This window comes from Sminthopsis crassicaudata, chromosome 1, assembly GCF_048593235.1.
Source record: "Sminthopsis crassicaudata isolate SCR6 chromosome 1, ASM4859323v1, whole genome shotgun sequence".
Classification (NCBI taxonomy): domain Eukaryota; kingdom Metazoa; phylum Chordata; class Mammalia; order Dasyuromorphia; family Dasyuridae; genus Sminthopsis; species Sminthopsis crassicaudata.
This window is the reverse complement of record NC_133617.1, coordinates 675115612-675143511: the sequence shown is the minus strand read 5'-3', so window position 1 is coordinate 675143511 and position 27900 is coordinate 675115612. Positions and strand designations below refer to the sequence as shown.

General features: G+C 34.6%; 1 protein-coding gene across 5 annotated transcripts in view; it reads left to right on the top strand.

Moving 5' to 3' along the window:
* Nucleotides 1-26486, top strand: part of SFMBT1 (Scm like with four mbt domains 1) — a 151995-nt gene extending 125509 nt beyond the window's left edge. For all 5 annotated transcript variants that reach the window (XM_074283528.1, XM_074283525.1, XM_074283527.1 and 2 more), the window contains 10 exons: nt 817-930; nt 7055-7097; nt 10531-10595; nt 13743-13882; nt 18228-18337; nt 19258-19433; nt 22660-22838; nt 23051-23296; nt 24386-24514; nt 26087-26486. In XM_074283528.1, the coding sequence (XP_074139629.1) occupies nt 817-930; nt 7055-7097; nt 10531-10595; nt 13743-13882; nt 18228-18337; nt 19258-19433; nt 22660-22838; nt 23051-23296; nt 24386-24514; nt 26087-26227 (1343 nt within the window). In that variant the 3' untranslated portion in view covers nt 26228-26486. The remainder of the gene's footprint in view (nt 1-816; nt 931-7054; nt 7098-10530; nt 10596-13742; nt 13883-18227; nt 18338-19257; nt 19434-22659; nt 22839-23050; nt 23297-24385; nt 24515-26086) is intronic.
* The last annotated feature ends 1414 nt before the right edge of the window (nt 26487-27900 follow it).

The following is a 27900-nucleotide window of genomic DNA, read 5'->3' as shown; positions in this document are numbered from 1 at the left end:
GTTAAGTGACTTGCCCAGGGTCACACAGCTAGGAAGTGTTAAGTGTCTGAGACCAGATTTGAGCTCGGGTCCTCCTGAATTCAGGGCTGGTGCTCTATCCACTGTGCCACTTCTCTGCCCCTAAGTTAGAGTTTCTAATAGAGGTTTTTTTTTGCTTGCTGTAGTTCCCTTTTATAGAGAGAACTAATAGTATTTTAGAGCGGGCTGATTGATTTTGCTTTTGTGGTGCTCAGAAAAATTCAGTTATCCTTTCTGGTGATCTCTGTACTGATGGAGAAGTTAAGCTCATCTGCTATCTCAGACACTTCTTAGTGGTAGTACCCTGAGCCAGTCTCTTAATCTCTGTAAGATGGGGAAAACAATAATACTTATATCACAGGTTCTTGTGATGATAAAATAAGATAACACATATTAAGTATTTTTGTGTACCTTGTAACATTATAGAAAGGTTCATTATTAGAGTAATTATTATTATATACATTTTGTGTGCATTTTCTCATCTATGGCCAAGAATCCCACTTGGACTCTTATACTAGAATGCTTTGTGCTTATGCATGCTTTTGTCTATGGATATGGAAAATGGGGAATTTTTGTTTTGAAGGAACCTGTTAAACAAAATATTTACTTCAACAAGCATTATTAAGTACTTATTCTCTTTTAGTAACAATGCAGATTACTGGTGATAGAAATATATAAAATGATATAATCTGCCCTCAAGAACTTATATTCTGTTGATGTCATCATTGATACAGAACAGTACTGTGAAATAAAATTTAGAAGTATACTAATAGACTAACTTGTGAAAATTTTTATTAGGTTCGAAGAAGCCAGTACCTGAATGCATTGTAAGTGTAGAATCCATGAATATCTTCCCTGTGAGTTGGTGTGAAACCAATGGATACCAACTCCGTTCTCCTCGTCGAGCAGTAGGTATGAGTGGGTTTGAGGACTGTGGGATACATGTTATGAAAATGCATCTAATTATGATGAGTCTTATTAGCCTATGACATGAGAATTTTTTACATATCTGATACATAGGCTCTAGAGTCCTAATTTTATAAACTTGCCCCTCAGTGTATTCAGTTATTGAATCACAAAAGATTGCAATTTCAATGGTAAAAAATAAAACCTAAATTAGCTTAATGTGAATCATGAAACACATTATTATTCCAACTAGAACATTAGGATTAAATCACTACTATATAGTAGTGAAATTTACAAGAAAGAAAAAGAACCTTTTGTGTCAATCAGCATAGTACAATAGATGCCTCTCCTGAGGATCTGCTACTTATTGCTAGTATAAGATTTTTAACTTTTGTCTAAATTTACTCATATGTAAAGTGAAGGAACTTTGTTAGGATTACTAAGTGAGAACTGAGGTTGTCTGGACAGTGACAAGGTGAGAATTCAGGTTTTCTGGACAATTACAAGGTGAGAACTCAGATTGACTTGATAGAAGGAGCAAGCCCATTGGCTGAAGTGGTTCTTCCCAGAAGCCCTTGCATTATCCCACGCCCATTCTCTGGGAGGATAAAGAGGACAGCACTCCAGGAAGAGGAGAAGACTCTGAATTGCATCAGGCTTGAATTTTACATAATTCATGAAATTCCGCAAGCCATAATAAATTTTCTCCAGGTTCCAGACATGTCCTTGCTATGGATTTCCAATCATTCGGGGTTAGGACTTCATAAGACAAACCATCTAGTAACATTTTGACATAAGCTGATGTAGCCCCATAAAGGGTACAACCTTTTTTCAAATCCTTAATTTTATTCAAATCTAAAGGTGCATATCTTCTCCTTTTTTTACCTACAGAGTCAGTATTTTCAATCACAGGATATGCATGTATAAAATCACTTATATCCTGTCCTTCTCTCTTAGCTTTAACCAATGCTTTTTCTAATCTTGTCATAGGCTTAGGCTTCTTCACAGGCAATTCTGTTTGTGTTTCTGCCTCTTCCCCTCTTTCTTCCTCCATCTCTGAAGGTGGGGTTGATGTGGGCCTGTCAATAATCTGTTCTCTAGGCAGGGTTGAAGCTTCTTCAAGAGAATCATACCATAATTCCTCATTTAAATCCTCTTGCTCTAGGGAAAGATCTTGATCTTTCCTTTTTTCCTCACACTTCCTCCTCTGTTCATTTTTAGAACTTTTCCTTCTCCTACAACTTGCTTGATAGTTTAAGGCTAATTGAACTATGTTGTAGATATAAAATACTTCTGCAGAAATTGAACGAGGCCCATTTTTTGCTTGAAATTCTTTCATTTCATATCCCACTAGCTTCCATTTATCTACATCTATCTTTTCTTCCTCTAAGAACCAAGGGGATGTACGTCTTAATGCAGCCAAGAGTTTAGCAATCTGTACCCAGGTTACAAGTAAACTCTGCTCCTCAATTATCTTGATTATACTCTCTATAGTACCACTCCTGAATGGAGCTGAGGTTGCTTCTGGGGCTGGGGTTGAGTCGGCTGAGGTCCAGGGATTGAATATAGCTAACATCTGCCCCATTTCAGCTATAAGAGATTCCTGGTTTAGCCCTTAACAAGTTAAGTTCCTTATTTATCTATTAGCACGCTCACTTAATCTTTAACAAAGTTTCCTCGTTACTCACGGTTCTGGGTCAGAGAGACTGAGATCTAGATCGGAAGCTTTTCCACTGGAATCAGGACCGTGTCTGTCCCTGTTCGGGCGCCAAATTGCGAAGGTCTGGTCTAGCTCCTCTTGTCAGGATAAGCAAAAGTCCTTGCCCCACGTTGGGCGCCAATTGTAGCGAGCTATCGTCTCCAGAAGCTGCTGGATCACTCTCTGGGAAGAGATCTGCTGTGTCTACTCAAATCTTTCCGACAGATTCTTCTTCCTGTAGTGAACCGTTGTCTCCAGGCAGTTGCTGTTAACTCTTGTCCTTAGAAGTGACTTCCCTTCCTGCAGAGAGCCCCGTCAAGCCTGATGCAATGCAGAGTCCTCTTCTTGAATCCTGGCTCTGAATCTCCTCCAGCTCTTATCCTTCTCCAGGCCGATCTGCTCTCTGCGCCCAGTGCTGTCTCTTTTATCCTCCCAGAGAATGGGCGTGGGATAATGCAAGGGCTTCTGGGAATAACCACTTCAGCCAATGGGCTTGCTCCTTCTATCAAGTCAATCTGAGTTCTCACCTTGTAATTGTCCAGAAAACCTGAATTCTCACCTTGTCACTGTCCAGACAACCTCAGTTCTCACTTAGTAATCCTAACAGAACTTGGTATGTTCTTTTTTGCTCTAAATCCTTTAATGAAAGTTATATCACTTATTCACAAATGAAATTTTTTACATAGCAGAATGTCTTTTTAAAATTGTCCACTACCAAAGATTTTTTTAGTCTTAATGTGCTCAACTAGTCTTTAAGGCCCAGAAATGAAGTATAATTTTTATGAATCTGTAGCATGAAATTGGAAAGTCAGGATACTAAGTATTGCAAGTACATTTCATCTGCTTCTTGCTTGTGATATTTGATTTCTCTTATGCTCTCTGATAGCCATAGACACATTATTTTAATTGCTCAAAAGATATTATTATCAGAAATATTGTTCCTTCTCTTTGCTATCACTATAATTTGTTTTTAGGAGGGAGGGGAGAAAGTTTTTTTTAACTCTACTTTTGGCTATATGAAGCTTTTAATATACCCTAATAGCTGTTGTTACTCCCCTCCCCCATTAAAATTACATTGTTGAGATTGTATTTTTTAATTCTTCAAAGAAAAGTTCTAAAGTAGTAATTTAATCCAGTGCTAATAATAAAGAAAATACAAATTATATTTGGTTTTGCAAAATTGTTTTTGAAATTAAGATTATATAGCAAGTTTTATTAATTGTAATTCCTATTAATTAATATCATAATTTTGGAGCCAAGTTCCTTTGAAAATAATTTTGTGTACTCTTTTTTTCCCCTTTTAAAAGGATAATCATTTTTAGTGTATGTTTAAATAACTAACAGTTAAAACAAATATACAGAATGAGGCAAATCTGATAACATTAACTTTTAATCATAAATAATAATAAATAATACAGCACGTAAAATGCATTGGTTCTGTGCCCCTTCTAAAGCCTTTTCAAAGTTTTGTTATTTTTGCCTATAATTTTCTTTCCTTATTTTTTCTTCTTTTCTAATTTGTAATATATAATTCAGTCTTCTCATTTTATATATTAAGAAAATGAATCCCAGAGGGGCTAAGTGACTTTCCTCAGGTAATGTAGGGAATTAAGCAGCAAAAGGAAGACTGGGTCCTGGGTTTCTGACTCCAAATCTAGCTCTCTTCATTATACCTACTGTCTCTTATTTCCTTAGCCATTTTCAGTGGTTAAATATAGAGGAATAAAAAAGAAGTGTCATAGTATAAAAGAATGAATACCTGGGTCCAAGTCTCATTTTTAAAATTTCTTTGGCTGGATGACCCTGATTCAGTCTTGATCTCTCAGTGTACTAGGTACTTATAAATGTAAAGAAATTGCTAATCTACATTCTTAATAAGGATTTCTTCACTGGAATCTCTCCATAGTAGTCAAGTTACAGCAAAGCAAAATCAATAAAGTCATGAATATTTTGTACATATTAGTCAATCCGGACTTATATATTAAGTCATTGATATGTATCAGGCATTGTACTAAGCATTGTCAATAAAAAAAAAGAAATAGTATTTTTTAAAAAAATTATATTTAAAGGATAGTTAATTGTGAAACATCTGGATCAGAATATATGGTTTTTGATGTTTTGGGTATATTAACGTGTTTAGGTGAATGCTTGTAAACAGTGTGGAATACCATCTTCTAAAAAGCATGAGGGAAGAAGGAAATTATTTATGCAAATGAGAAAGCTGGGTACAACAGAAGAGTCCTGGGCCTGAAATCAAGAAGTTCAAATCAGGCTTCAGACAGTTACTAGCTGTGTGACACTGGGCAAGATACTTAACCTGTGCCTCAGTTTCCTCATCTCTAAAATAGGAATAATAATGGCATCTACCTCCTAAGAGTTGTTGTGAAGATCAAATAACATTTGTAAAGTGGTTAGCACAGTGCCTGACACATAGTAAGTAATATGTATGTAAATGTTAGCAATTATTATTATTATCATCATCATTGTTATCATCATCATTATTTCCCAAATATCTGAGAATAGCTACAGAAATAAAACAACTAGTAAGTTCATAGTTCAGTTTCAAGAAAAGTCAGTGATGAAATTCATGGCCACAAATATCTATACACTAATGCCCAAAGTTTAGATAGCAAATACAAACTAGAAGTCTTCCAGCAGGGAGACAAATTGAAGTACCTGTGCCTTTCCAAGGATAGTCTGTGAGCCATGCTTTTGTTTACACTACAACGTCTTTTTTTTCTTCCAGTTTCATTTATAAAAAGAATATCAAATTTATTATGAATCAGTTCTTCTAGAGTGAATTTAAACCAACACTTGTTGAGCATTTTGCCCACCAATCATTAAAGTTTTTTAGTAATCTGAAATCTAAAAAGAAAGAAAACTAAATATCCTGTCTCCATTGGTGATATAAATTGTCCCATTCCCTCACATTTGGAACCCACTGTGTTAGGAACCAATGACTACTTTTCCTCATTCCCCATTTCAGATCTGCAAAACTTCCAGTTCCCTGTGACCACAAAACAAATCCAAACTTGTCAGTCTTGAATTCAAGATTTCTTACAAACTGATCTCAGCTCATCTTTGAAGGGTTACTTCACTCTGCTCTTTTCCATGTAATTTCTTCTCCAGCCAAACCTCTTGACTCATTCTCTTCAAAACATATTTTTTAGACTGTCCCTAATGCTTTTTCTCTTGTTGTTCACTCTTCCCTTTTGTATCTATATCTTGCCCATTTGGGGAGTTTAAATTGAGGCCATTCTTTTCCTTGTTGGATTTATTCTATGTGCCTTTTTGGACTGGCTTCTCCCTCCCCATGATCTCACCTTCCTTTAAATAGAACTTACTTGTCTTATCTATAAAGAATGTAAATTCTTGAGACTAGAGATTCTGTCTTGTGCATCTTTGTATTCCTTTTGCCAAATACTTACCACAGGGCCTTCCTTTCACCTAGGATGTGCTTAATAAAGATTCATTTATTTTTTAAAAAATTAAAATAGCTATTCTTAGCATTCTCTGTACCCTTTTCTGCCATTTTATTACTGTTAACTGCAGAAGAAGCAGGCGGTCATGTAGGATAAATTTTTTTTTTCTTTTCTCTGTTTAATAAGTTAATTATTGGTGGCCAGCCTTTTCTGTGATCAGCTAGATAGGTTAGTAGGGCTTGAAAAACAAACATGATTTTTTACGGGGGAGCATACTGGAAATTTTTCTATCATGCTGTAGAACTTGCATTAGCTGACATTTCACTGGCATACAATAGCTACAAAACAATTCCCTCAGAAGCCTGGGCCAGATTCCTCCACTACCTGAAGAATTGGCACAAATTTAGTAGTAACCCAGGTAACTTATATCTGTAGTATTATTGTAGGACTTGATTGTCCCTTATTTCCTCATGGAGTTCTCATGTAGTGTTTCTTCTGAACTAGATCTTAGGGTTTGCTGAGGCTCAAAAAGATTAAAAAATTTGCTACAAAGATCAATTGTTAAAACTGAGATTCAAAGCCAGGTCTCTTTTTAGTGTACCAACTATTATAGTCACATTAAAGTTTATTAGTACTACATTAAAACACATCTCTCTTCCCCCCCCCCCCCAAAAAAAAAAATTACATGATGCCCTTAAATGCCTTTTCACTTTTACTTTGGTAAGTTCCTGGTCCAAAAATTTGTAGCAGATGATTAAGATGCAGTAAAAGATTATTTTCCTTTTTTCCTTGCCTAAAAACTGGAAAACCTGTGAATTTAATGTTTAGTTATGTAAACCTAATTTTGTTTTACTTATTAATTGCTTTTCTACATTGCAGAGTTGGATAAAAGGAAATTTGGTTTATGTTATGTTTTTAATATGTTTGATTTAAACTCAACATATACTTTTTTTTCTTTATTTTTCTTATGGTATTAGTTGACATTTATATTCATTCTTTTTTCCTCTAGTGAATAAACAGAAAAAAGTTGCAGTGGTTCAGCCAGAAAAACAGTAAGTAACACCATAGCATCACTGGTAATTGCCTGACTTCCATTTTGTAGGAAAAAAAATAATTTCAGAGGAGATATATCTTTTGTTTAGTCTCTTCTCAAATATAAATGATTTTTAAACATAAAACTATTTCAGCATTGTCATCTTCTCCTGAAAGTATATCCTGTAAAAAGAGAAGTGGAGAGCAAAAATACAAGTTTTTCTTGAATATTTTATGTAACTCTAATATTTGAATTTTTGAATTTCTATATATTTGTAGAAAAATGGAGGTGGAAATGGGTAGTATGCTAGGTTTTGCCTGTAAAGAACAGGAAATATTTAGGAGTATGCTTGACATAATGAAAAAGGTTTAAGACTTCAAACATAAAGAGGCCAACAGTTATCTACAGATAAACATAACCTTTAATTAGATTAGAGAGCTAATCTTTGCATGAATATTATTTTCTTGACTGGGGACTTCGAGCTATTGTAATTATACTACTAATTTTTTGTCCAATGTAAAACACAAAAAAAGTGGAAGAGACTGTATATGCCTAACGGACAATTATATTGCCTGTGAACCAAAAAGTAAGCTAATTGTTTTAAGGTCTTGATGATTAAATTTCCAAAGAAATGGGGGCAATGACTAGAGAGGAATGGGTGATAGAGAAAATATCATCCCCTAAGTCACCCCCAGAAATGAAAGAATTCTGTACCTGTCTAGTAGAACTGACAGAACAGAGAGGAACTGATTATCATCAGGCCAACTATATCCTTTCTGAAGAGGTGTGGTCAGTCAGTCAGGAAGTGATTAAGCACTTGCTGTGTACTCATAGTATGTAAGAGCTGGGGATACAAAGAAAATTTTTTAAAAGTAGGCCATATCCTCAGAAAGCTCACATTATGGTGGAGAAGTGAACATGCAAATCCTTACGTATATACATAAAACAGAGAATGTAACTGGAAGGTAATCTCAGGAACTAGGCATAGGGAGGCAGGAAGGACTGAGAGGTCTCCTGTGAGGGATGAGAGTAGAATGAGCTAATGGAGGAAGCCCAGGAAATAAGGAAGTTGAGGTGATAACTGTGTGAATTCTGAGCATATTGGACAGTCTGTGAAAAGCATGGAGAAAAAAAGATGGAAAATCAGTTTTCAGAGAATATTGTAGGTTAGGGTAGCTGAAACCTAAAATCAATGGAGAAGAGTAAATTAAAAAGACAATAAAGATTGTGAAGGACTTTCAGTACCAAAGGGGAGTTCATATTTGATTCTTAAGGAAATAAGGAGTTACTAGAATTGAATGAGCAGGGGTGTGTGTCAGATCTGTGCTTTTAGAAGTTGTTTTGGCAGATAAATTGAGGGTGAATTATAGTGAGGAGAGACTTGAGGCGAGGGCCGTTGCAGTAATCCAGATATAAGGTGAAGTAAGAAAAAGGAAGGAGTCATATTTCAGGAGCTATTGTCAAGGTAGAAATGACAAGACTTGCCAACAAATTGAATGTGTATAGTGAAAGTGAGAGAATTGAGGATTACATGGAAGTTATAAGCTTGGGTAACCAGGAGAATTGTAATACACTCAGAAGTAATAGGGAAGTTGGAAAGAAGGAGAATTTGAGAGGGAAAGATAATGAGTTCTGTTTATATATCTATGGATATATACCTATGTCTAAAAGGTAGTTTGGGAGGTACAACTGAGAGATTAGGGCTAGAGATATAGAATCTAGAGTAATCTGCAAATAGAAGTGATCTGCAAAACCTGTGGGAGCTGATGACATAGATAGTATAAAGACAGAAGACAGGATACAGTCTGAGACTAAGTAGACATCTACTGTTAGTGGATATAAATTGGATAAAGATCCAACAGAGGAAACTTAAAAGGAATGGTCACATGGGAAGAGAAACAGGAAAAAGCGGTGTCACAGAAGTTTAGAGGAGAAGTTATCTGGGAGAAGATGTATATTGCCAGTTTCAGATTGTCTAGAGATCAAGAAAGATGAAGACTGAGAAAAGGATGTTAGATTGAGCAATTAAGACAGAAATTAACTTTGGAGAGGGGAGTTTCTGTTGAATGTTGAGGTTTTAAACTAGAAGGCAGAGGGTTTAGAATCAAGTGAGGGGAGCATCAGAGACAGTATAGATTGTTTTGCAGAGTTTTGCTAAGAGGTAGAGGTGAGACATAGGACAGGGATAGTGGGATCAGATAAGTTTTTTTTGTCTGTTTAGAGATTGGGGTAATACTGGGCGTAATCTCTCACAGATAGCCTCATGTTTTTGGTAAAAACAATTTGTCAGGCCTTTGTCTGAAAGGGTGAGGAGACAAGGTGCTGTGGAGAAGTCAGAGAGGGATATACAGCTTGGGTCCAGAGCCCATGCTGAGTGATCAGGGAATCCTTTAGAAAAGTCCCCAAGGACGGTCCTGCTCCAGTGAAGGCTCAGCCAAGTTCAGGGAACATAAATACTTAGTCTCATGGTTTTTCCTATCTCTGCTCAGGGGCACACAAATAGAACAGATGGGGGTGGGATTGGGGGGAAGAGATGATTTGAAGGGTTAGGCTTGGACTAGGCGTGATGGCTGATTGGGCAGGCCTTAGGGATTCTGAGGAGCACCAGCATTCCCCCAGCACTCCCCATGTACGAGGTGCTGTGCCACAGGCTACCTGAGCGCTTCCCAAATATTGTCCCATTTTGTCCTTTCAGCAACCGAGGGAGGTGCTGTTATTATCCCCATTTTACAGATGAGGAGCCTGAGGCCAAGGGATGCTAAGTGACTTGCCCAGGGTTGCTCGGCTGGTAAGTGTCTGAGGCCTTCCTGACTTCAGGTTGGCTAAGTCACTCTACCATCTGCCTCAGTTTCTTCATCTCTGAAACAAAGATAAGAATAAAATCTCCCTCCCCCAAGTTGTTGTGAGGATAAGATGAGATATTGCTAAACCACATTGAATTCCTAAAGCATTTTGTAAATTCTAGCTTTCATTATCATCGTCATTACTATTATGACATTGCTCTGTACATAAATTGAATACCGATGAGAACATTGTTCTTCTTGATTTGATTGTCAAGATTAAACCCAATCTATAGTGAAAACATGGTCCGAAAAGAGAAGTTATTCATACTTCATGTGAGCAGAGTAATTACTGTGGTATTCATAGCAGTATTGTCTTTATTAATTTTTTTAAGTTTAAATATCACTAAGCAATGTAGCCATTGCAAAAAAAAAAAAAAAAAAAAAAAAAAGTTCTTTGTGGTTTGCTTCTTCAGATGTTCTTTGTTTTCTGAAAACCAAGAAGTCTGATAATATATATAGATTTAGCCATCCAGTACCTTTATTCTCTTATTAATTTTAACTGCATGGAAATAAAGATTTTTCCTTGTCTTGAATGATCTTCATTCACATAAAAGAACCAGGGCAACCACCATAGGAGGCTAGTTTGTTCTTTTTGTTTTCTCATCTCAGAATCATACCTTCAAGGATGGTCCATGAAAGTCTGAAGCATCAAGAACCGAATCCTCCTGACTCAGGTATGACCTTGGACAACTTTTGCTTTTCCAATCCTGAGACCTTATAGAACATGAGAATTGGTTTTATTTATTTCTTAAAGGAGTCAAACCACAAATACTTCATCTTTCTTCATGATCATCTTTGGGTTATTTTTACATTCATCAAGATATGTCATATTCTCAGTTCAGGGCCAAGGATGCAGACTTTGTGATGTATTTTTGACCATAAGAATTTAGCTGTTAAGACTCATCTGGGTTTTAGCACAGAGATAATAATTGGCATTCTTCATGTTGTCTTGGACAAACCACTTGACCCTTTTTAAAAGATAAAGCAAACCTCTTAACTAGAGTAAATTGGAAAAAGTTATGATGAAGTTTTTCTTAAGACTAAAATAATATTAGAAACTTGTAAGCTATTATCTTCTTATCTAGTTAAATGCTAAAAAAAACATTTATCAAGTTTCTGTTTATTTCTTTTTGCAAAAATGAAGATTCTTTTAAATGATCTGATGCTTGGTGATGTAGCATTTTTATTTTTTAACAACTTTTAGTTCCTGTTATCAATTAGAAGGAAAAATTTTGTACTAGCTGCTGAATGAATGAAATATCAGTTTTATCATAACCAGATTTTGCTTAGAATTAAACTTCATATTCTCCCTGGTGAAATTTAAGAAGTTTTATGATTTGTTGATTGAAGTTGTCAAGTCTTTATTCCTTTTATATTTTCCAAATAATTTCCAAAGATTGCTATTTTGGTAGATTCACACAGCACAGCAAAGTGAGTATATAGAAAGCTGTGGTGCTAAGAGAATATCTAGCTCTAGAGCACTAATGGGGAAAGGGTGGTGAATAATTGATTAATATTAACTTGAATGGATGTTTCTAATGGAATATCCCACAAAACTGAAAAAGGACAGTTAAAACACCAGATCAAATCATGATTCAAAGGATCCTGACAAACTAAAATATTAACTTTAATCTAATAAGATGACATTTAGTGGGTATTGATGTATCTGAAATACCAATGACTGGGGGGCAGCTAGGTGGCGCAGTGGATAGGGCACCATCCCTGAATTCAGGAGGACCCGAGTTCAAATCTGGTCTCAGACACTTAACTCTTCCTAGCTGTGTGACCCCGGGCAAGTCACTTAACCCCAGCCTCAGGAAAAAAAAAGAAATACCAATGATCAAATCAACTCATAAGTTATGAGGCAGTAGTGTTGATGTGAAAAAGTCACAGCAATGACCCATAGAAATCATCACTGCAACATGTCAGCCCAAAACATGAATTTGATTCTAAGTTGTATAAAAGGTCCAGAATGAAGAAAGTGATAATCCAACTGCACACTTTTCTCTGGTCAGAACATATGTAATGTTCAGTTCCAGGCAACATGTTGTAGGAAGTACATTGACAAACTAGAGGGGAAAGCTCCTGGGATGGGGAAGGGTCTTAAATCTTTATAAGAAACTATGTAGGGGTGAAAATTAGGGATGTTTGGCCTTGAGAAGATAAGAAAAAGTGGGATAGCAGGGGGAGAAGATTGGAGACGAGATAACTATCTTCACGTGTTTGAAAGGCTTTCCTATGGAGGCTAGGCCAGACTGCTGTTCTAAAGGCAAGAGGTTTAACTAGGAGCAGTGTTTTGGCATTGCAGAGGCCACCTAAGGCTTGATCCTAACCTCCACTTTCCCCAAATCTGAGTTGCTTTAGGAAATGATACTAAATATGGACCAAAAGGACCATAACAAAACCAGAGAAAGTGTAGGATGATATACACTTACTTGGTTTGTTGGAGAAGAGATTCCTGCTCCACTGTGAGCTGACTTCCATGGCCTCTTAGGGACATTCTCTCTCTAAGATCATCTAATGCTTGAAGGTTTATACTTACTGTTTGAATTTCTTATGTATTCAAGGAAGCTATATTAATTAACACTTAGCACAGTGGCTGGCACATTAATGTTTGACTTGACTGTGATAACTTGACTAATGGAATCTATTTATCAGAAAATTATAAACCATTAAAATCAAGCTATGTCTCGTCATGGTTAAGATATTCATTGAAATTTAAAAACATTCTGATTAGAATGTGTAATATATAACCAACACCAATACATGTCTTGTCACAATTAAGATATTCATTGAAATTTAAAAACATATTCTGATTAGGATGCATAATATATAACCAACATTAAGCTTTTGAATAAAAGCATGAAATAAAATCTAAATAACTAGATTGATTAATTTAAAGAAATTAATTCATGTAGAGCTAATCTACTTTTACTACTGAAATTTACCCATATTTTTATACAGGTAACCTTTAACCTAACCCATCTATTTGTTTTAGAAACAGTTTTTAATATTAGGATCCAACTTTCTACTAAATTCAGCAAATATTTGTTATAAGTTCTTATGAACATGTGTTTTACATATCATGTATTGTAGTATTTGATCTCATAATTTTATTTAATATTGAACGATACTGAAGCATAAGTAGAAATGTTTTTCCATCATCATTTTTTGATACATGTTTCCACAAAATGAACTTCAGCTTTTTTAGTGAACTTTACATACAAAATACCCCTAAAAACCTGCTGAACATTTCCATGGCCTTACCACTCTCCTGGGCATAATTAAGCATTACAGTGAATAGAATGTCTTATTGGAAGTCAGGAAGAGCTAAGTTCAAATCCAACTTCAGACACTTATTAGAAAAATTATATAACAATCTGCTTCAGTTTTCTCATTTGTAAAATGTCAGTAATACTAATAACACCTATCAGTGTTGTTTTGAGGATAGAAAAATGATATTTGTAAAGCCTTTGCAAACCTTAAAGTGCTATATAAATGCTAGGTATTTTTATGTATAGAGAATTCTCTGTATGTACTTTGCTTTATTTGGGTTTTCTAAGAGTCTACTTTTTACCAATAAAGTCTTAATTGTTATGGTATTTAAAGATAAAATGTTGATACTGTAAATATATTTTATGAATTTCTGATTTTCTAAACTTTTTTTCTATGCCATCTGCTGGCACAGTATTATCTATGACTTCTACAAAACTCCTAAAAATTGTCATTTTTTTTATGCCAACCTGTGTTATATCAAAACCGCAATGGCAAAAGTTACAATGTGGAAGGAATAATTGTATTTACTTCTTTCCATTTTTCAGTCACAATTAATGGAAAATACTTCTGTCCAAAGATCTACTTCAATCACCGTTGCTTCTCAGGGCCTTATCTCAACAAAGGAAGAATTGCTGAACTGCCTCAGTGTGTAGGACCAGGAAACTGTGTTCTGGTTCTGAAAGAGGTAAGGAGGATCCTCAGACTTGTGGGCAGCAGCTACTCTGGCCTGGGAGGGGGAGAGAGATCCAATCTTTCTCTCTATTCTTCCTCCTCCTTTTCTCCCCATCTCCCTACCTCCCTTCCTCCCCTCCTCCCCCCAAAAAAAGCTCTCAAAAAACCAATCACCATAAAAAAAAAGAGCTAAGGGCATATGCAGACTAGGAAGTTTATATCACTCTTACAGGTTAGTTCCAAAAGGTGCATGTTTAATTGTCCCCTCAAAAATTAAAATACCACACTCCTAAGTACCTGGAAGGGAAATTGGGCACTTAGCATCACTGATTCTTATTATGTTTAGAGTTTTATAGAAAATATACAGCATTGGGGCAGCTAGGTGGTAGAGTGGATAGAGCACCAGCCCTGAAGTCAAGAGGAGTTGAGTTCAGATTTGGCCTCAGACACTTCACAATTCCTGGCTGTGTGACCCTGGGAAAGTCACTTAACCCCAATTGCCTCAGCCAAAAGAAAGAAAAGAAAAAAAATACAACATTTTTTTTCCCCCTCAGCATTGCTAACTAGTGATTTATTATTTTTTGGAGGCTTAGTTCTCCATTGCATTGAATACTCGCATCTCTGATGATAAATGGGTTTTGATTCAGGATTGAATGTGGCAGCTTAAGGAATGAAGTTTCTTAGCCAAAATGACTTAGTGTGAAAGCATCATCTTAGACAAGTTCTTCTTATCTTGGGAATGTTTATTTTACAGCATTATGTAATTGTAAAGTGAAATTGATTTTCAAAATTTAATACCTACATTCATGACAAGTTATGACATAATTACATCATTTTAAGTCACTTTTAAAACAAATCTTATATTCTCTGTCTGGGGAATAATCACTCCATAATATATTTACTTTATAAGGTTTGATTTCTAGTTTATTGAATGGATTATTAAGTGCATAGTTGGAGGCTGTCATTACTGTTTGGTGGCATATATCCATTTAGAAAAAGTTATGTGAAACTAATGACAACTGTAGCTTTTTCTTCTAGGTGCACTGAATTGATAGATCAGGAATTGTTATTGATATAGCTAGTGATGTGATGGTAAATGTTTTAACAATGGCTCTGGGAGGGAGAAGGACTTAATCTGTCTTGTTAATATTTTATCCATTGCTTTAAGTCTAGACAATTAACAAGCCAAATTAAACTCTATTTGTAGGATTTGCTTAATTCCTAGATATAAATGTTCTCACCCTGAAAATTTAACCATCGCTTCTCACAAACTGATTTGAACTGACTCTGACATTGCCACTGTATTTATAGCACATTATTTAATAAAACATTTGCCCAAACCTCTCTTGCCCTTGTATACAAAATAAATAAAGGGCAGTTTGGTAGAACAATTATAATTATAACTGATAAGTAAACAGTACCTATTGATTAATAAAGTGTCTACTATTGATTAATAAAGCCTATAGTGGGAAAATTCTCATTTCCTTTTTTCATTGTCCCTATGCTTTCAGGTTATGAGCTATTTATTAATCAGCTGAAAATTTCCTTTCTCTTCAACCTTTCATCCCCATCTATCTCAGTCTTACTCATCTGTAATACTTGTTTTCCTTTGTTTCCATAATACTCTCTGTAATCCTCAATCTTCTGTTAAAAAACGCTTTTATTCTAGATCTTTTTATATTTTCCCCATCTTCTAGCTGGAATGAAAACTTGACTCTTTTTAAAGATGCATTGAATCCCTGTTTGCCCTAATACTAGATATTTCTAGGGGAGGACTTGGCTTTGTCCTTGTTCTTCACTCCTAAATGGTTCCTTTGCTACCATCACTCAGCAATCTTTCTCCCTATGATCTATACTCTATCCATCTCTTTCTCTTACTCTAACTTGTCACAGTGTTCTATTGATTTGCAAATACTTTCCCCTCTTTTTTCTCCTTTTCCCTTCAAGGAGTTCAGTATATTTATGACTCAGTCTTCCCTTCTTCACTCCAGCTGATGTCACTGTATAGGTTGATGTTCCCTTGGACAACACCGTCTCTCATTCCACTGTCTTTTAAAATTCCTTTTCATTATTTCAAAGTCCTACAGTGATGGCCATCATCTTTTCATCTCCATGACCTGGAATTCTGGATTCCTTTTCTTCAGCCACATTAGCTGTCCTTTGGACTCTCCTGTTTTACGCCTCCTAAACCTAGGCTCATGTTGTCCTACATTTAGAGCTAGAAGACCCCTTATGAATCAAACCCCCTCGTTTTACGGATGAAGAAACCAAGACCCAGAAAACTCTTATAAGGTACTTAGCATCATACAACCAAGAAATGCCTGAGGCACATTTGGAACCCAGGTCATTCTCCCTCTAGATCCTGTTTTATATGTCACATCACAAAATTCCTCTCTGACCTCTTCTTCCAAGGCATTCATGACTTCCCAGCTTTCCTGTTCTCTCTGTCATGCTCTGCTGTGGCCTCTCTTGCCCCATTTCGACCCTGTATTTGATCCGGACTACCTTTGAATTTTTTGCCCTTTTGAAAAAGGCCTCTTTTTATATCTCCACTGCCGGAAGGACAGTGCCTGGCACTTAGTAGCAATTTAAAAAATGTGATTGACTCAATAAAAAGTATTTTGGAATTGTGTTCATCTAATTCCTGTGTGTGGCTTGGTACATAGACTTCCAAGGATTTTATGCTATAGTTATTTTAAATGGAATTCATTTTTCTGTGTTTTTCTGCTGGATTTTATTGGTAATATGTAAAAAATGCTAATGATTTTTGTGGTTTTTATTTGATAAAATTACTTGTAAATCCATATGGTTTTATGGATTTTTATGGAGGGAGTAGAATTCATTTATTATGTTTTCAATTTCTTTTTCTAAGGTAGGATTATTTAATTCCTATTTCCTGTTCTGTTATGGGCAAATGACATTCTTGTAAATATTCCTTTTATTAAGTTTACCAGTCTTATTGTCATTTAGTTGAATAAAACATCTCCTAATAATTTATTATTCATTGGCTGTCAATTCACTTTTCTATTTTTGATACTGATAATTTGTTCTTTCTTTTCTAAATCAAATTAGCCAATGGCATTCCTATTATATTGTTGCTGATGTTGTTTCTTTTAGCTCTCATTTTATCCTTAAGATCATTTTTTGATCTCTTTTAAACTTTTCCTTCTAGGAATTTTGCTTTTTTCTTTAAGGTTTTGCTTGTTGATGTTTTTCTGTCATTCTTTTCTGTGTTTGTTCCTTGAGCTTCTTTGTCATGATAGTATTTCTGTATAGTGGGATTATTTTTTGTTTATTCATTATGTGAACCTACTTATTAACCGTGGGCTGAGCTCTGAGAACTTCTAATTATGTCTTGGTCTTGCTGCTACTTTTACTGCTCAGACTAGAGATTCACAGCTTTTAGTGTTATCAAAATGAAATAGTTTTAGACTGCATATGCTTACCACCCTCTGATCTGAGTTCAGTAAGTTTGGGTCTTTTGACTTGTTTCTGGGAATTTGTGCTCCCTAAATTTTCCTGAACTCAGCCACTGTTAGCCCTTGGAACAGTTCCCTTGGGGAACAATAGGCTTCTCTTTGGTTTTGAATACTTACTTCTGGTTGTTCTACTTCAAACTTCAGCCAGGCTGGAGGCTACAGCTGAGTTGTCCTGCCTTTGAGATTAGAACCACAGGATTTATTCTTTGCTTTCAAACTTGTTCCCTACTCAGTATACAGATATGGTCTACTTAGCAACTGTTCCTCTTTTTCATCTCTAAATGTAGATCTCTTTTTCAGTCTGACCCAGAATTAGTGAGTGAGTGATCATATGGCTCTTTTTGAGTCCCTGAATGCTGAAATGCTCTCTAAGCATGCTTTTAGCTATATGATTACTATCTGCAGATTTTTGGAAGATTTGGACTAAAAAAATGGACTTATCATGGCTTTTTTTTTTTTTTTTTTCCCCAATCAGAATTTGGACTGGGCCATCCCTTAGATCGTTGTGGAAAGCATTTGGTGGAAAAGCTAAGATTTGCTTCTTCCTGCCACTCTACCACCTTGATTCTTCCCATGGGAAATCTTGCATTTACAAAAGTTACCAAGAAGTATGGTAGATTATGAGTATTAACCTAAACAGGAAAAGGAAGTTGAAACAAAAACTAGTCTGTAAAATTTCAGTATAAGATAGAATTGGAATTTAACAGGAATAAATGTAGTCCTGAATTTGTTTTCAAAAATCAACTTTACAAGTACAGAATTCAGACAGTGTTTATGGAGTATTGGTTAAATTACCAATAGTCTTATCTGTTTTGTTTTGTTTTTTCCTCTTATTATCCTTGTTATACTTTCTGCCTCTTTAAAAAAAATGGCTATTAGGTTCTTACATTGCTGATCAATGCAGCCTACAAACCAAGCCGTGTTCTTCGGGAGCTTCAGCTAGATGAAGATTCTGTGTGGCATGGACATGGGGAAACCTTAAAAGCCAAGTATGTTATCACTTTTATGCTCTTTTTGTTTGTTTGTTTTGGTAGTTGAAGGCAAATTGGTTGCTGCAGGAAACTCTAGAATGATGTAGAATGACTTTCTGAAGTCTGGAGAACCAAAGTTATATGCCTGGAAATACCATTTTAACTGAAACATTAAACTGAATTGTGAGTTGTGAATGAAATAAAAGAATGCTAAAAAGTAGCTAGTAATAAAAAATATGCAAATCAAAAGAAAACTGAAGTTCACCTCACTATTCAAATTAGCATAGATAACAAAAGGTAGAAATAATCTAGGAACAACTAAAGAAATGTATACTCCTAGTACAACTACGAATTGGTTCAACCATTCTGAAAAACAATTTTTAAATTTTGCTAAAGAAATGAATAAAATGTTCATGCCCTTTAACTCTTATAATATTATTAGATTGTATACCATGAGAAGAATAAATGATCTCATATATATAAAAATTTTTATAGCACCTTTTGTGGAAACAAAGAACTAGAGACCAAAGTCAATGTCCAGAATTTGAGGACTTTCTTAATTTATTATGGTGTTTGAATAATATTACTGTACTGTAATAAGTGACATTAATTTCTTAAACTATAAGCAAGCTTATTTTTTAGAAGCAATTTCAATTCAAAGAACTTAAGCTGAGGGCTAGCAGGCAAAAACTTTGCTTTGCTTGTTTCTGTTTTTTTAACAAGAAATTTTTCTTTATGGATTATTTTACTAGTAATAGTATAAAAGAGAATTTTTTTCAACCTGAATGTAATGGAAAAAAAAATTCCTTACTTAAGAAATTTGCAAAATATGAAATATATTTTAAGAAGCAGGTTGATTGGTGTGCATAATAAAACTTTCTTTTGATTTGACTTGGAGTCGTGAAATAGCTTTCACATCTGAATTCCTCCAATGACAGATACAAAGGAAAAAGCTATCGTGCTACAGTCGAGATAGTGAGAACAGCTGATCGAGTGACTGATTTCTGCCGGAAAACATGTATAAAATTGGAATGCTGCCCTAATCTCTTTGGTCCTCAGATGGTTCTAGACAAGTGTTCTGAGAATTGTTCTGTATTAACAAAAACCAAATACAGTAAGTGATATTTTAAATATTGGTAACTTGTGGTTGATACTCATGGTCCTTTGTCCATGAGATGATGACATTTAAAAAATATATATATATAGCAATATGTAATTGCTTAACTTCACCCTAATTAGTGCTTTTTACCTTTGGAGTAAAGAATATCCCCTGTTCTACACCATGTTTCTTTTCATGCCCTTCACATTTTTTCAAATAAAGAAATAATGTAAATAAGGCAAGATAGTTTGGTCAAGACCCTGTTACTTTTACACAAAATCTTAACTTTTTATTTCTGATTCATGATGCTTTGAAGCAGTACGACAGAATCAATGCCCCTTGACAGAATTAATATTTTTTAAAAGACTTTATTTTAGGCTAAGAAATTATCTTTTAGTCACTTTTAATTCATAAAATTTGCTTTCTGAATACTTCATTTATAAGGTTCAAATTATCTCTTTCTTAATTTTAATAAATTATATTTAAATACATAGCAAAATGTGTTAGGATCTGGAGATACAAAAATGAAAATTGGCTCAATTTCTGTTCATTATGGGCCACTGGGAAGATATAACATGTTGGCAAAGTATCTCATCTATGGTTACATTTATATTGTACAGCCCTTAGGGTACATGAGCACACTTCTTAAAAACCTTGGGAAACATTCAAATCGAACTTTATTCCCTTTCAAAAATGTATTTCTAGTAAATGAGATTTTCAAAGTTAGTATGGATTTTAGTGGGAGAATCTCTTATAATATTAATTTGGATGAAATTAATTTAAATCAGAAGTCAGGAATACTCAGTTTTATTCTCCCCCCCCCCTTCCCATTAGGGCATTCTTGATATGTATTCTTTACAATCAAGAGTTCAGGTAGCCAATATTTTAAACAGATGGTTTATTTTGATAATTTCTTTCAGCAGATTGTCATTTTTATTATAAAGATTGATTGATACAGATACTGGTAAAAACCACTTAAATGTACCATCTCAAGGTTAATCACTAATATTTGGGAGATATATTTGATTGTTTAAATAGAAAGATATTATCATATTTGAATGAATGAATTAGAAGTATTTATTAAGCTGGGATTCACTGGGATATAAATGCAAAGAGGCCTCAAGGACCTTATATTCTAGGAGGAGGAGATCATGTGGAAAGCAAGGAAAGGGAGTTTTGGTTCAAGGATAGGCAAGGGATGTATGTGATAAAGGGAGCCCATTGACATCCCTTTGTTAGAAGCAATAGTATTATTGATTTTATAAGTGTACCCAGAGGTAGAAGTATAAAAGGTTAATAGAAGGTATACTTCAGTGGCAGAGGATGGCAAGGAGGTGCCTAGAAAAAGTATGGTCTGGAGTCTGGAGCCAGCCAGATATTGTAGACCATGTACCTCAAGATTCACTGATTCACTTGTCTGGACATCATAGCACCAGGATAATAATTCCAAACCTAAGCGGATTAAATCTCCCAGGCTTGGACTCAAAAGGGAGCTTAAACTGGACATTCAGATAGAGTGTGTAAAAAGCATGATGACACATTTCAACAAAAATTTTCTTTTCTCCCTCTGTTTTCTTTCCTTCCTATCCATGAAAAAGGAAAGAGAAATAAAACCTCTATTATAAATATTTACAGACAAGCAAAACAAATTTTTACTGGCCATGTCCAAAAAAATGTCTGCACTATGAGTCCATCACTTCTGTCGTGAGGTAGATGGTATGTTTCATCATCTAAAATTGTAGTTAGTCATTGATCAATTTTAAGTCTTTCAAAATTATTTGGTCTCTACAATGTTGTTATTGTATATTGTTCTCCTAGTTCTGATCATTTCACTCAGCATTAGTTCTTACAGATCTTCCAAGGTTTTTCTGAAACCATTTCCTTCATCATTTCTAATAGCATAATAGTATTGTATCACATTTATATGTCATAACTTATTCAGCAATTCCTCCTCATTTGCCACCACAAAAAGAGCTGCTATGAATATTTTAGTACACATATGGGTATTTTTCCTCTTTTATTTTTTTTTTTTGGAGTATAAACATAGTAGTGGTATTTCTGGATCATTATGTGCAATTTAATAGCATTTGAGCATTGTTTCAAATTGTTTTTCCAAAATTGTTGGTCCGGTTTACAATACTATGATTTTTATCATTTCTGACTAGAGTAAGATTTCCATTTTCCCACAGTCCCTTCAGCATTTGTTATTCATTTGTTTGTAAACTTTGTCAGTCTGATAGGTGTGTAAGATGGTCTGGCAGAGTTATTGGTTGCTTTTCATATGCATATTGATAGCTTGAAATTTCTTCCACTGAAAGTTGCTTTTTCATATCCTTTTTATCTTTGTCAGTTGGTGAATGATTTTTATTCTTATGCATTTGAACACATACACACACACCACCACATATCCACCCTCAGAAGCATGGTGACACTTTCAAAAAAAGATTCTATGAATATACTATTTTTAATACTATTTTACTAAAAATTAGTCAATTTCCTGATAATGTCTTTAAGTTATCCTATAAGTTAAACTCATACAATATTTGTGAATATTTTTTAAAAACTCTAAAAAATTGAAATAAAAAATTTTAGATGATTTTTATCATTTCTGACTAGGGTAAGATTTCTATGCGAATATTCATGCCAAGGAAGATAAACATTTTAAATTGCATTTAAATTGTGAAGGAAGATGATGATGTAGGACATAAAACTTAGATAAATCATGGTCCCTGATCTCATGAAGTTTATTCTAATGGAATTTGATAAGACACAAACCCATATAATTATGATATAAAACATTACATGATAAATTCATTAGAGAATTACAAAAAAAAAAAAAATTTCCTTTTAAAATCTCTTGTTTCCTTAAAACTTTTCTTAAGTGATGCCTTCTTCATGAAGCCTTTCCTGATCCCCTCCCACCAAAAAAAAACCAAAACAAAACAGTTAGTGTTTGTGTGTGTGTTTTCTGTTTGGATTTATTACATTGTCTCCCCCATTAGAAAGTAACTTGCCTGGGGGCAGAGACTGTTCCTTTCTATTTTTGTATGGCCAGGGCCTCTCCCCTAATCTTTCTATTGACAGATTGCCATCATCTCTTGACTTTTCTTTTTTCTCAGCCTCTGCTGAGCATTAGTACTGTCTTCTCTGCTGACTTTTGAAATGAATAGGCTTGAAGTGCCACAGTCATGCAGAAAAGGTGATACAAAAGTCTCTTTCTTTTTTGGTCACATTCCTCCAGCACACTATTATGGAAAGAAGAAAAACAAAAGAATCGGGCGACCGCCTGGTGGGCACAGTAACTTAGAGTGTGTCATGAAGAAAACAAACAAGAGACGGAAGAGAAGGAAGAACTTCTTTGTCCATAAAAAGAAGCGTTCCTCAACATCTGTTGATAACACACCAGCAGGCTCTCCTCAGGTACATGGAGGGGGCCTGGGAGAGGAGTGAGCTATAGCTGTTTTTGCTTCATAGTGGCTCTCACCTTGATAAATATTACTTCATGCACATTTCAATAGTAAGCAGATTCTGTAGACTTTGGTAATTTGACTCTGGCTTATAAGAAATTCTTTTATGTTGCAGAAACCAATGTTTTTTGATAATTTTAGTGATGTCTTTTTTGTGTGTTGTAGGGCAGTGGATGTGAAGATGATGATGATCAGGATGAAGTAGATGAAGAATCTCTAAGTGAAGATAGTGCCTCTGAACATCAAGATGAGCTGCAGGAAGAATCAGAAGTGTCAGAAAAGAAATCATGCTCTTCCTCTCCTACCCAAAGTGAATTGTCTCATTCATTGGCTCAGGAGCGAGACAAGAGAAAAAGAAAACTTCGCACTTTTTCTTTCTCTGATGATGAGAATAAACCTCCTTCACCAAAGGTACATATTTGACAATTTATTTTTTCTCCTTTGCCCTTGGATTTTTGTAAGAATCGAACTTTTGTAGAGATAAACTTATTAGATGGACTTGAATTTTTTGGGCTTCTCATGAGTTCACAGTGCAACAATTACTTGTTGAAGAATTTTTGTGAGAATTGTATATGCCAGAAAGAGTCCTAGAACACTATGACTGCTGGGCTTCTATTAAAAAAAAAAAAATACACATAAAAAGTGATGCTTTCTTGTTCGGCTTATTGGTGATTTAGAAAAATGTTCTTTAAGTTTTTTTATAATAGATATTTTTAGGTTCACTCTCAGTTTTTAAAATCATTGATTTTAATAAACCCAATTTGTTGAAATACTAGAAATTATATAGATTTTTTTTAACAACCTTTTATCAGGTACTCTGGAAGTAAAAAACACTGTTCTACCCTTTGAGAAGATGCAGATACTTATCACACAATCCCTTCCACCTACCCTTAGAACTCCTAGTGAAAAGATGGCATCAAAACAGAATTAATTCAAAATGATTCATAGTAATAGAAATGATCAATCAATCAATAAGCATTTAGTAAATACCTAGTGTGCCAAATATTAAGTAGAATACTATAATTTTAAAGACAAAGGGAAAAATGATCTCTGCTTCAAAGAGCTTTCAGTCTAACTAGTATAGATATCTCACATACACAATGGATACAAAGGACCTTAAATAATTTTTTGATTTTTAATTTAAAGTTTTCTTTTATTAGAAACACTATTCATATAATTTGGGTATATTACTCCAAAGAGGGTTTAAAATTAATTATGTTGTCTTTTTCTTTAAATGGTTCAAATATTTTTCTTAGTCCTTCAACAAAATTAAATCTTCCCTTTATTTTTTGTGATCATCATCTTGAATAACACCACAAGCATTTATTGAGTTCCTAGAATGTCAGTGGTTATTTTCATGAGGAATCTGCCCTAAACCTATTTTAAACATAGATTTCATTTCTTGGCATCAAAAAGAAAAGTTATGTAGACATTATTTCACGGTGTTATATCCAGAATTTATAATAATGCAAAATTATCTTTTATTTGGTGGAAATGAAGGAAATAAAGATTGAAGTTGCTGAAAAACTGCAGTTGGACAGTAACCCACTGGAGTGGAGTGTGGCTGATGTTGTGCGGTTCATCAAATCTACAGATTGTGCTCCATTAGCAAGAATATTCCTGGATCAGGTACTATGGATGCTTTGAATTTTTGTTAATGTATCTTATAAGGGAAAAGATTTAGGCATATTTAGTCATGATTCATCCACAAACTTTTAAAAGCAAGTTTTTTTTCCAGACTTAAAAAAATATAAGAGTTTCATATTAATTTTTCCAAGTTAGAGAAGGGCATTTACCATGTGCCCAAGTACTGTGCTAAATACTTTATAGTTACTATTTAATCCTTATAATAACTAGGAGGCAGCTGCTATTATTTATCCCCGTTTTATAGATGAAGAAACTGAGGCAAGCAGAGATTAAGTGACTTGCACACATAATAGGTATCTGATTTGAACTCCAGGTCCTTCTGATTCTGAACCCAGCACTCTATCTACTATGTCACCTAGTTGCCTTCAGGTAATGAAGATGATAAACCATTTCTTTGATTATTATAGTATAATATTTGCTAAATAAAAGGCATCCATATGGCACATTGGGTAGAGTGCTCAGCCTGGAGTCAAGAAGACTCATCTTCCTGAGTTTCATTCTGGCCTCAGACATTTACTAACTGTGTAACTCTGGACAAATCATTTAATCCTGTTTGCCTCAGTTTTTTCATCTGAAAAATGAGCTGAAGAACAAAATGCAAATGACTAGTATTTTTGCCAAGAAAACCCCAAATAGGGTTGGACATGACTGAAATGATTGAAGAATGCTTGCTAAGTAATTATTGATTTCCTACCAGTGATGAATACAAGTTCTAAAAATTGAATTATGTTTATTTTAAATAAGTGATTGAAAAGTATATATAGACTAATCCAAAAATCTTACTGCAGTTATAGGTTTATTAATTTAAAATTCCACTAAGACTTTAGGAGAGTATGTATGTGTGTGTGTATGTGTGCATGCATACATGTATATAGACATAGATATACACTATATATATATATATATATATATGTGTGTGTGCGTGCGTGTGTGTGTGTGTGTGTGTGTGTGTGTGTGTGTGTGTGTGTACCCGTCCAGCTCCCCACCTCCCACATACTTGTATTTGAAGTCCTTCAATGCCCTCTAGTTACTGGTTATTAATTTTAAGGGAAACTTTAAGCAACAAAAATAATCCCATTGTTCTTATTAACTATAAAAAAAATAGAAGGATATTGTTTTTAAAATGGGTGGGGGAGTTTATTATATGTCATTCAGAGAATTTTTTTGATGATCAGATAACTTCAGAGAGTTTTCATGAGTTTTCTGCTCACTTTGTAGAGCAAAAACATTGAAACGAAACACTTCTAAGTTTAGTTAGGTGAATGTATAATCAATTCCTTTTGGAAGGCTATCATCTTTACCTTAATTTTATTTGTTAAATGCCTGAAAACAAGAGAGAAGTCAGTTTGGAGGCATTGTTGATGAATCCATAGTGTTATTAGGTTTTGAATATGGGTTAGTAATGATGATTATGAAAAAAATTAGTAAACTTTTTTTTTTCTTAAAAAGAGAAGGGGAAAAAAAAACTACTTCCTTTGTTTAGTAAATGGAATTTCTGATGAGTTAACCAGTACATACAATTAATAGAAAACTCCTCTTTTTATTTGTTAATAGGAAATTGATGGGCAGGCCCTACTACTCCTTACCCTTCCCACTGTTCAAGAGTGCATGGACTTGAAGTTGGGCCCTGCTATCAAGCTTTGCCATCACATAGAGAGGATCAAGTTTGCCTTTTATCAGCAGTTTGCTAACTGAGAAGGATGGCCAAGGTGAACTGGGACCTTTGAAGCACAAATGCAGTGAGCCATTGGTACCCTCTCTGAGATGGCATGCTGACGTTGGTGACCTCCAGATGTCTGCTTGCTGTGATTTTGCACTTTCAGGGAAGGAAGACCACACACATGAAGTAAAACAATGCACACTAAGTGTCTACCCTGCCAATGGAATTGTGGTAGTCCTTTGTTCATCAGATTACAATTTTTTTTTTTTAAATAAATGATTGTGGGAAAAGAAAGAGACTCCTGTGAGGAGAATAAGTGATTCACAAATTCAGGTGATGTGGACTAAGAACTAAGTAATATCCTAGGCTGCTGGAAAATACTTTTGCTGTTGCTTCTTTTCTTTTTGTTCCTTCCCATGGGTAGGTTGACTTGTTCCCTGCTTCTTTTTCTTGGGAAAAGAGAACATTGCTTTAATTTAGCACTGATATAAGGCTATGCTTTAAGGAAGACCAGTGCTTCATTTTCAATGTTCTTTTTAAGCTTTTTAAAACTAAAAGCAGCTCATTGGGGAATGTTTTGTGGAACCTGGGCTTTATATAGGTATAGTTCATTTTAGCCCATTTTTAAAAAGCCTTTCCTGGTGATTTCTTTTTGTTACTAATTCTGTTGACAATTGTAGTTAACAGTTCTGGGTGGGATTTTTTTTCCTGTGATGCTTCTTTTGCTGTCACAATAACAATAAGAAATTATGTAAGCTGAAAGTTGAAGAAAGACATTTTTTAAAAATTATAGTGAAAAAATTTGTGGGAGCTAAGAACAGTTGCTGAAATTTACCTGAACCCAAAATTCTCATGTTATACTTTACAGAGATCTCTTCTGTCTTTCATACTGGTCATCTAGTTAAGTGTGGCATATCAAAGATTTGTTAGTAATTTAATTGAATAGGTTTCTCTTGAACTTCTCTAGGATTTTGTTTTTCTTTTTCTCCTATAGTGACTACCCCATTCTGTCCTATCTCAAGATTCTTTTTTCATCTAGCTAAAATTCATTTGACGGACAAGCTTGCCTTCACTTCATTCCCAGCCCTACCAAGTAGTTAGTACTTTTAAGCCAAGTAGTTAAAACATTAGGTTTTTTTTTTTTTTTCAGGAACCTAGAGCACAAGTTAAAAATCATCATTCTGTGGAGGTGGTTAAAAAATCTAAAAAGTTGAGAGGTCAAAAAATTGTTGGACCTCTATACATTTTTTAACTTCTCCACTGATTTAGTTGCAAAGGAATCTCAAGATCTACATTTAGGTAAACCTGATGAAACAAATATATAATCTCTTTTTATATCTTGCCATATTTTTAGTATTTATGGCCCTGCTTTAAGTTAAATTGAAAATCCAAGTGAATTTCCTTTCACAGTTATGTCATTGGGAGGTTTCAGAAGAACTGTCCAGCTAAGATCTCTTGATTTCACTGTGGATGGCGAAAAAAGAAATGTTTGCTCACCTCCTTTAAATTATGAATTTTGGTGGAAAATTTTTCTGAATTATCCCTAGCCACCAGCATTCTATATTCAAACCATCCATCTTCTTCATATTCTATTTTATATTTCCTCAGTGCTACTAACAAAAATTGATTAGAAATTTTTATTATAAGCATGGACAGCAGAACTTAAGAGATCTGGATCTTCTGTACATTAAATAGTGAGTGAACTTCC